Raw genomic sequence first — 9,569 nt, 5'->3', positions numbered from 1 at the left:
GTCAGTCAATTAAAGTAAGCTGGGATCTGAGTACTACAGGAAAAGATTATTCTCATCCTGATTATGTTTTACCTCGTTTGCCTCGCAGGGCTTCTCTTTAAAACACCTTTCTGCATCTTAACAACAGCAACGTTTTGTAAGAAGACACACAACAGATGGCGACAACTTTCATGGGTCAGTATTTTAATAATGCTGATGACGTGGGGGGGGCAAAGATGGACATCTAAAAAAAAAAAAAAAAAAGGTCAAGCTATCAATTCCATGTAAGCAGTACAACAGACCGAACATAAACTAATCAAACCTCTTTCACATGCAGCTCTGTTGTGACCAAAAAGCCCATTACATGTATATTAGTATCTGGAAGTGGTGACATCCAAAAACATTGATGAAGAGAGTCAAGTATGTTAAAAAGATTATTTTTAAAAAAGAAAAACCCAGAAAAACTGCCAAAGTAACGCACAATTCCTTTTGAAAACCCTTTGAAACAATGTCATCTATGTACAAATAAAGTTGGGAAATGGCTAAAAACAAACATGATGAAATGCTAAAAAAAAAAAAAAAAAACCAGGAAGAAGATGGCAGAGACAATTTGCTGGTGTTGCCACTGTAATCACTAACACTGACAGTGTTTCATCATCATTCAAGATCCGTAAGTAACAACCACGAGTACCAGTTTACGCTCTACATGATATTCAAGGACCAACTGGGAGCCTGGAAAAGTTAAAAGAAACAGTTCGATCCAGTGAAAGACTGATGGCTTGTTAGCTCCTAAAGGAATCGCAGATGTTGAAGGAGAACAGCTGGATTCCAGCAGTTTCTCTTAATGTCCCGTTTGCCTCCTGTGGTTCTTTGATGTGACTGCGATTGTGTTAGCGAAACCATGTTTCTTGCAGACTGCTTGACTGGATCCCGTAAGGCAAGACGAGAAAAAAAATCAAGCTGCGCTGCCGAGTTAGAGAGTCAAGACCAACGGACTCTCTCCCGCTTGAATTTATCTTTTTTTTTCTTCTTTTTTTTGGTTGCTGGTTTTTTGAAGAGCTGACAAGCAAAGCTTTGGCACAGCAGATGCTCAGCTAACGAAAACAGTGAAAGCAGCTGCAGCGCCACTCACTTCTTTCATGAGACGTAAGCGACGAGAGGGAAAATGCAACGATTTAAAAGTGGAGACAACTGAAGGAGGCGAGAAGGAGGCTGTTAATTCATCTGTGGCTCCCTCTAAAAGTAAGACAGTAAGGTAAAGTGAGGAGAGGGCGAGTTGCTTCAGTCACATAATCCTCCGAGCAGCCTCAAGAAGTTTCTTGGGAGGGGAGGCATCTCCATATATTCCAGGAAGAACGAGGAGTATGACACTCTAGAGGGGCTGACCGGAAAAAGAAGACAGCAACGCTTTTTTTTTTTTTTTCTCCAGCTCGGTTTTCACTTCAGGATGATGTGGTAACCGTCGTTTGTGTCATCTGGAAAGAAAAAGGCAAACGTAGCGGGGGAGAGGGTGTTATAAATAAACCTGCGATGATTGAGTTCATCAAGGCTCCGTGTTAAATATAGAAACGGATAAATCATCATCATCATTTATTAGCGCCGCGCTCGGATACCTTTCATTGTGTCCAATACAAAACAGACTTCATCCTGGAAGTTCTGAATCATCTGTGAAAAGGAGAGTAAACGTTGACGCGGGCTGGAATCTGTGTGGTTTTGAAGGTGCAGCGAGAAGAAAGAAAAAAACCTTGACCTCACCTCATCACTGACCAGCACGTGGATGCCAGTGGGACCCTGTTTGAAGATCTGATTGATCTGTCTGGGTGAGATGTTGAAGAGCTGAGCGATCTTCTCCGTCAGCTCAGCAGCCGTGAGCTCCTCAAGGTAAATGGCGTGATACACTGGCAGGGAATAAAACGGGTTACAAAATGTAGAGAAACACACAGTTTTGTCTTCCGTTTCTATAAAATAAGATCTATAATTCATGATCCTGCAGACAGAGAACCTTGAAAAGCTACGCCAGCAACGTGTTTGACATGAATTCAAGAATATTATAGCAGGCATGAACAGCAGCAGCTACAATTTCAAGTAAAAGAAAACTACCTGATAGTGATATAAAATCCTGTCATGAATTCAGAGTTTCTTCTTCACATTTTGCTACAACAAACACACGTGAACCTCAAACGTTCACCGACCAAAGAAAGTGTTGGCGGCAGCATCTCCGTTTTCATGTTTCACTTGCTGCTCCCGCGTCTGCTGAGACTCCTGGCAAACGTAGATGGTCAGCCTCGGGCGAACGATCCTGCGCACGGCACCCAGAGAGAGAATATTATACAATGTCCATAAATTGATGAAGCCCTTGTTTAGACAATAAAACAGGCAAAATACATACTGTCAGACGGGATTTAACTGAAGACCACCCACCGTCCTTTCAGTGCATTAAAGAGCCGTATTCCATCAGCGGGTCCACAGATCTGAATCACATCCTCCCTGGTCAGCTTCAACAGGTCTGCCCCTGGTACACAGAAACAAAAAAAAAACAGTGGTTATAAAACTACTTCCCTCTACATGTAAACATGAACTTTATCCCATCACCAGAGAGGTCAGCTACAGACCGAACCTTGGGGCTCGTGTCTGGCTAAAGGACACTTCAGCAGATGCTTTGTGTCGTGCAGGGTTAAAGTCTCTTAACAGCATTTTTTCCATCTTGTTTTCTCACATTGTCACCCTCTAAATACAACATGATGTCTTGTCTGCAGCCCCCTTTTCACACTTAGGACACGGCTGGCTTCATCCATCTCATGAAGTACTGACGTGGTAATGAGAGAATGTTTTGCTGGATATTCATGTATTCATCCACGCGTTTTGGAGTGATTGTAAAAATGACTATTAAATGAACAGTTTCTGACAGTGATACAGGGACGTTAGAGCTGTTGTGACTCAGGTGCTTATTCAGACACGAGACCCTCATGTGAAATTGCCATCACATTTACATAATGAGGTAAATGCCCGAGAGGGGCTCGTTTCCACGCCACATTTCTGGCTCTCCACTCGCCAAAAAACATTACAAATGATCAGAGACACAGCACGGAATATATTTCAGAGAAATTTTACCTGAGAAGTTGGTGAAGAGGCGACAGTACGGCGAGAAGCGGTTTATTAAAAGCCACTGTTGTGCATCTTGCGGTGTTGCTGTGGGTAACAAATTCTGAGAAGAAAGGGGGAAAAAAAAAAAGAAACAAGACAGGACCCAGAATTAAATATGTAATCAGAACATACAACAAAGAGTATCTCAGAGTTAGAGGTACCGCATTGCCAAATTTTGTCTGAAATCAGCCAAACACGTGTACAGTGTGCGTGTACTGACCAAGTCCCAAAGACGAGCGGCACACTGGGCAGTCTAAGGAGATTATTTGTAGCATCATCATCGTGCAGAAACCAACGTCAGTTCAGGGAGAATAGCATTTCAATGTTAAAACATAAATACCTCGACAAAACGTCAATGCTTTGGATTTGATATGTAAATCCCAAATGTGCAAAGAAATAATAGATTCGTACTTCAAAAATTGACAAGAAACATGTAAAGACACACACAAAAAATTGAGAGATTAGATCGAGGCTGCCTTCAGTCACCAATATATCAGACATAAACAAAAAATTACAGAAAGTCTGTTTTAAAGTGACTGCGAGGAACTTTGTCCTGGAGGCGAGTGACAGAGATCATACGATGGATTGCAGTGTGGTCATGTATTTAAATGTGACTGGACCCGAGTCGAGGCATTAACAACTTTATAAAATAGCAGTCTATTCGTTGATGGTCTCGTTTGCCGTTACAGGTCATTTCTAATCATCAGAGGAAACACGAGACTCTTTCATAAAACACTTTAAAGTTCCTCGTGGTCACTTTAAGCAGAGAAAGTAACAGGATGTAAGACTCAGGATCAACTTGTTAACAGATTAGTCTGTCGGTGTCAGTAACTAAAGCATGACGTCTCAGCAGACATCTATCCAAATATGTAGCATGCACAGCATGAAATATTCTGACAGGTCCCCTTTCAAGGTTAAACAATAGAGGCATTGAATCATTGTCTGGTTCCCGGTGAGAGGAGTTCTGATGTCATGTCTGTGATGTGAGCTGACCTTGTATTTCTGACTTCTCATTGTTAAATTCTGTCATGCACACCTTGAGGCAGATTAAGCTTATTTTTGTTTACTGCCTCAGAGGATCGAGGCAGCGGTTTAACACCCAGATGTCAGCTTAGCATTTGTGAATATTAATACACAATGCTTCAGTGAGGTAGTGAGGAGGAAGCCAGGCAGTAAATCCAGAGTGTGAACATGTACTTGTACTTACATCCGATACCTGAACGACCGGCTCAGGCGGCTGGTGGTTCGGTGATCCATTTCTATCAAAGGATGAAAAATTGACCGTATCAGAAATACACGATTAGGAAGAAACACAGTGCAACTACGTGGATTTTATGGTAAGTTAAATTTGAATTGCTGGCAAAAAAAAAAACAAAAAAACATGAAGCACTCATACCCCTCTGCAACGGGGAAGCTGTTGTGTGTGCTGTTGAAGCCAGGAGAAGGGGAGTTGCTGACGTATGTGACCTCAGGCCAGGGACAGCACTGCAGGAGAACGACACTTTTGTTACTGTGGCTTTGAAATAACCCGATAAATGTATCTCTGCTCTCAACCGATACGAACTGAAGCATTCCTTTGCATTTAATTTATCTAAACTGTTTGTGTTTGTTTCTGTCAGTGCATTACTCTAATTGTGAGTCATCCAGAATATAATTTCCAAGGAGGGGAAATCTCCATGAATCGATTAGTTGTTTGGTCAATGAAATGTTTAGAAAATGTCGAAAAATGTCAATCTGTTTCCCAAAAGCCAAAGATGACGTCCTCTAACATCTAGTTTTGTCCACAACCCAAAGACATTCTGTTAACTGTCATCAAGGAGCAAAGAAGACAGAAAATACACAAGCTGAATCAGAGAATTACAACTTTTTCCTCATCAAACAAATGACCCAATTAATCAATAATCAAAATAGCCAAATATCATCTGGTTACAGATTCACAGATGTGTTGATTTGCTGCTTATTTCTATCACTGTGAAGTGAATGTCTTTGATTTTGGATTGTTGGTGAGACAAAACAAAACATCAGGTGTTTGATTATGCGAAGAGCATTCTCTCTGTAGCAGGTCAGTAACAAGCTAACCTCTGTCAGGATTGTGGTTTCATACGAGGGCTGGTACTTCTCCTTCTCCTGCGGCGCCCTCTTCTCCATCTTCTCCCTGTCTGTCTTCTGCTTCCTGTCCGCACCTTTAGGCTGAAACGGGTCAGACGGAGGTCAATCAGGCGGTTGTCTCTGATAGCAAATGTTTTCATTGCCGTACATCGATGTTTCCTCTCATCCCCCTCACCTTGAAGACTTTGACCTGACAGGAGGCAGAGTGGAGGTGCTCTGTGTACTCTTCACTCTCATTTGCTTTAAATGTGTCGATCTGGATGCGGAAAGGCACACCCTTCTCTCCTCCATGCTTGCGCATGGTGAATTCTGTGCTGATGCAGTGTACCTAAAACAGTTTAAAAAAAGGAGCATGAAACTACAATATACGGGAAAGATGACATAATATAAAGCTGAGGTCAGTGAGATCAATAAATCAAATATTGGAAACACGGTTGTATTAGTTATTACTGTCTGCCATTTCTGCCAAACAGAATAGATGAGTGCGCTAAATGTTAACAAGCTCAGCTCGTGATGCTCAACACTGCCTCATCACTGTCGTTGGTTTTAATGAATGAAAGTAATTTAGGACAACAGGTGTGTCCGTCATGCTACCTGGATAAAAACTGAGGTTCTTTTTGATGGGTCCCAAAGGAACTCCACAGTGTTAAGCTGAGTAGGGTTAGCCCTGGGGTCGATTATGCCGACGGACATGGGGATATCTGCAACGGATCAATGTGAAACAAGCTGTTATCAAAAGAGTTCTTAACACAACTTCTCCATAATATCACCACTGTCTTCTAAACCTTGTACTCATAGATCCTTAACTCACTTTATCCAAAAACTGCTGGATGGTTAATACATATAAAAAAAAGGCTGCACAGCAACATTCTTCTCACACACACAAATCCAAAACAACACCCTCAGAACAAGAACCTTCTGGATTCATCAAAGTCAGAGCTCACCCAGGTCAAGGATGCGATCCCCGGGCCTGTTCCAGCGCCAGCCTTCCAGCTGCTGGTGCTCTGTGTACTGAAGTCGTCGGTCATGAAACACCACACGGATGATGCTCTGAAATGCAGTTTCACAAACGGTTCAAAGCCAATGTTAATGCTATGTAAGCTAACATGTACATAATAACTGTAAGTGCAGCACGTCAGAGTCTCACCTTCACCATTTTACCAGTGATTTCCGGAAGCTCCCCAATTTTCCGATTGTCAAGCATTCTAATTTCATAGGACTGGCCTGCAATGGAAAATCAATAAAATTGAGATCTCAGTTCCTATAAGAATGTCACAAAACACCAAACATTCACAGCTGAACTTCCAGAGTCATAAACATGACAATAACATAATTAATACATAATGTCTACACCACTGACATTTATTTTCATGAAAGGAATCACAGAGTAAATCATCTCCCTCTCTTTTGTTTGGGTGACAATTTGGACATGTTCTTCTATATACATCATCCCTGGACCCTCGAGACATAATCATGATACAGCATGTTGACCCTGGTCACACTGGGATGAATACAAACCCAAGTCTGCAATACCACATATAGTGGTAGATAATGATGGTACACCAAAATATCTGTGTAACAGAAATTAAAAGATATGTCTTTCAAACCTATCAGGAAAGAGTGTATCGCTCTATTGGCACCAGGTAAACACACACTCCCACAGACCATACGGCAATATTTTCCACATTAATTTCCCCCCTGGCCCAGACTTTAAATTACCATTAAAAATGTGTCTGTGAAGATTTGAAGTCACCCAAACAGTAAAATATCTGGAATTGCTCGTTCAAAAAGGCAACTACAACTCCTTTCAGTGGCGTTTTATTTAGTATTCTCAGACATCAATAAATTTACAGAATGCTGAAAACCACACTGTGGTTGTGAATTCTGATGCTGACCTTGGTTGAGGTAGGTGAGTGTTTCATCATGCAGTTTAACAGCAGGCGAGGTAGCTGCACACAGAACATACTGAAATGGAAGGATCTTGTTCTCACTGTCGGGAGGCAAATTCGACTCCTCCTGCTTGAAGATGGGGAGTGCAAGCACATCGCTGGAGAGACAAGAGAAAAACGCTTTTTGTAAAAACATTTGCATTAAAAACATATATATCCTAATATTTAATTGTTAAAAATGATTTAAACTGGGTTAAGTTAAATGGAGAGTGTACGTCTCCCATTCATTACTAGACTACACTGAATGGTGGATTACTGTGTCCCAAAGCTTAACAGTTCATTAATCATAATGGAGGCAACTGGGGCAACACTACTAAATACTCAGGTATCCAGTCAGGATCTCACTGCAGAACTCAACAGAGGAATTTCAGGAACAAGCGAGCACTTTGCAGCTCGTACCAGTATCATTTACCAGTGCACTTAACCAGCCAGAAAATGGCAAAAAAGCGATGGATCTTTCTCCGGCAAAGCAGAGCACTTGAGTCAGCAAAGTTCAAATGGATTTCACATCATTTCCGTCACAAAAGGCTGAGCACAAGCAATCTACTGTAACTTAAGACTTCGACAAATACAATAAAAAACACAGAAATGTGTGCAGATATATTGAACCGAATCTATAAGGGGATATGCTGCATAGTGAATTCTGGATTGAATAGTCGCTGCTTTGCAATGCACCTGCATGTGGTGATTAATCTTCAATCTATCAGTGCAGGACGTCACATATCGATGTACATTTTTCAGCTTGACTGTGGACAAAAAGACTAGCTGAGAGAAAAGTTCAGTCTTTCTCATCTTTAAAAGATACTACACAGTTTGGCAATGAATCTCTGATCCATTCCACATAATAGAGCTCCAAAGACATGTGCTGCAAATAGTTTTGAGGATGGATTTTCAAAAGAAAAACAGAAAAAATAAAAACATATGGTGAAATGTAAGCTTTAGCAGCTGACAGAGTGACAACTGATAGAAGGACACCTTGAGGGTGCCATTACTGTCCTTGTTTACATCAATAATTAAGCCCTCACACAAGAGAAATAGATATTAGTATATTAATATTAATGGCTGTAAGAAGTCACAAATTAGATGACTTGGTATCAATGTGTCACATATCTAGCTGGACCTCAGCAGGATACTAAAACCAGTCCAAAACCCGCACAGTACCTCATGCTGTATGCCCCAGCACCAAGCTCCTGACCGATGCCCGACAGACTGGCATCGAAGTCCTGTGCCAGTCCGGACTCGATCACTTCATCCGTGAGAGGCAGCTTCAGAGCCCACGCCATGGTGACGACGAGGAGATCTTACGGAGTGCAGTTCCGGTTAAAACTTTTAGTTTTTTTACGTGTTTCCCACAACCTTCCAATCTTTAAGAGAGAGAGAGTGAAATAAGTTAATGACCGACGAATGTGGCTGAAACTTTTAAACCGCACAGAAGATGTTTAGATGGAGAGTCAAACCAACAACAACAACAACAACAAAAAAACAAGACAAAAAGGATCAAATTAGCAAACTGCTTCAGGGGTCTCAAAGTGGTTATCATTCTTTAATACAGAGCTTCTGTCGGTAACGTTAACAGGAGGCGCGTTTTACGTAACAGTGCACCAAGATGGAACTAACTTGTGTTAAAGCCATGCCATTTCTCGTGTTTACTCGTTATTCAGCAAGTTAAGATACTTCTCTAAAAAAATACACAGCATACCTTAAGGTGAAAGTGTAGCTACGCGCCAGCACTGCGACAGTGTCATGCCATCATGTCGCGCTCCTTCACTCCAGCACTAAAATAAACATGTCGAGCTAACCACCACTACAAGCTGCATAGCCTGCCAGCTAACTCAGCAAGTACGATGCTAGCCCTTCTTTCCCTCGCTTATTGCCGCTTTACGAAAATTAATTATTCCTGGTAGACATATCCATAAATTTAATACATTTAATTTGGCTACTTTTTCCCCCCCTAAATTTATGGAATATAATGTCTTGCTTTTGTTTGTTTATCTAGCTTCGTCAGGAAAAGGAGCACCCGTAACATCCGGTTTGTCTTCTTCTTCGTGGGATTTAAACGTGCACGCACAGAGCGATAGCGCTCATTAGCGCCCCCCTCTGCTTATGGCCGAAACAACATAAGGATGTTTTACTGCTTTTAGAGGAAATACTGATATATTTTACCTTTAAAAAAAACTAATGTTTAAATTCTCTCAGATCAGTGGTCACTATCAAATATAACAAATGCAAATGCTGTTAAAAAAATAATAAATATCAACACACAACATGAGAAGTTAGTAATAAAGACAAGATTTATTCGATTAATCTGACAGAAAATGGCAAAAAAAAAAAAAAACATTTGTTTTTCCCTTGTCTCATAAAGACCTGAACTTATGTGCTTTGCAGAGT

The 9,569-nt window shown here is 41.2% G+C and overlaps 1 protein-coding gene across 2 annotated transcripts; it reads right to left on the bottom strand.

Annotated features, from left to right (window-relative positions):
• Positions 1-996: 996 nt before the first annotated feature.
• Positions 997-9,232, bottom strand: tfcp2 (transcription factor CP2). Of its 2 annotated transcripts, XM_037104037.1 has the most exons (17): positions 8,881-9,232; positions 8,343-8,545; positions 7,128-7,279; positions 6,380-6,456; positions 6,177-6,282; positions 5,827-5,933; positions 5,408-5,560; positions 5,203-5,313; positions 4,520-4,608; positions 4,331-4,382; positions 3,344-3,376; positions 3,091-3,184; positions 2,401-2,491; positions 2,172-2,278; positions 1,735-1,877; positions 1,593-1,644; positions 997-1,454 (listed from the first exon to the last, which is right to left on the bottom strand). In XM_037104037.1, the coding sequence occupies exons 2-17, from the start codon at positions 8,462-8,464 to the stop codon at positions 1,417-1,419; spliced, it is 1,527 nt and encodes a 508-aa protein (XP_036959932.1). In that variant the 5' UTR covers positions 8,465-8,545; positions 8,881-9,232; the 3' UTR covers positions 997-1,416. The 2 variants fall into 2 exon arrangements, with proteins under 2 accessions (XP_036959932.1, XP_036959934.1); XM_037104039.1 differs by lacking the exon at positions 3,344-3,376.
• Positions 9,233-9,569: the final 337 nt, after the last annotated feature.

The sequence above is a fragment of the Acanthopagrus latus genome, chromosome 7 (genome assembly GCF_904848185.1).
Source record: "Acanthopagrus latus isolate v.2019 chromosome 7, fAcaLat1.1, whole genome shotgun sequence".
Taxonomy (NCBI): domain Eukaryota; kingdom Metazoa; phylum Chordata; class Actinopteri; order Spariformes; family Sparidae; genus Acanthopagrus; species Acanthopagrus latus.
This window is presented reverse-complemented; position numbering and strand designations above follow the sequence as displayed.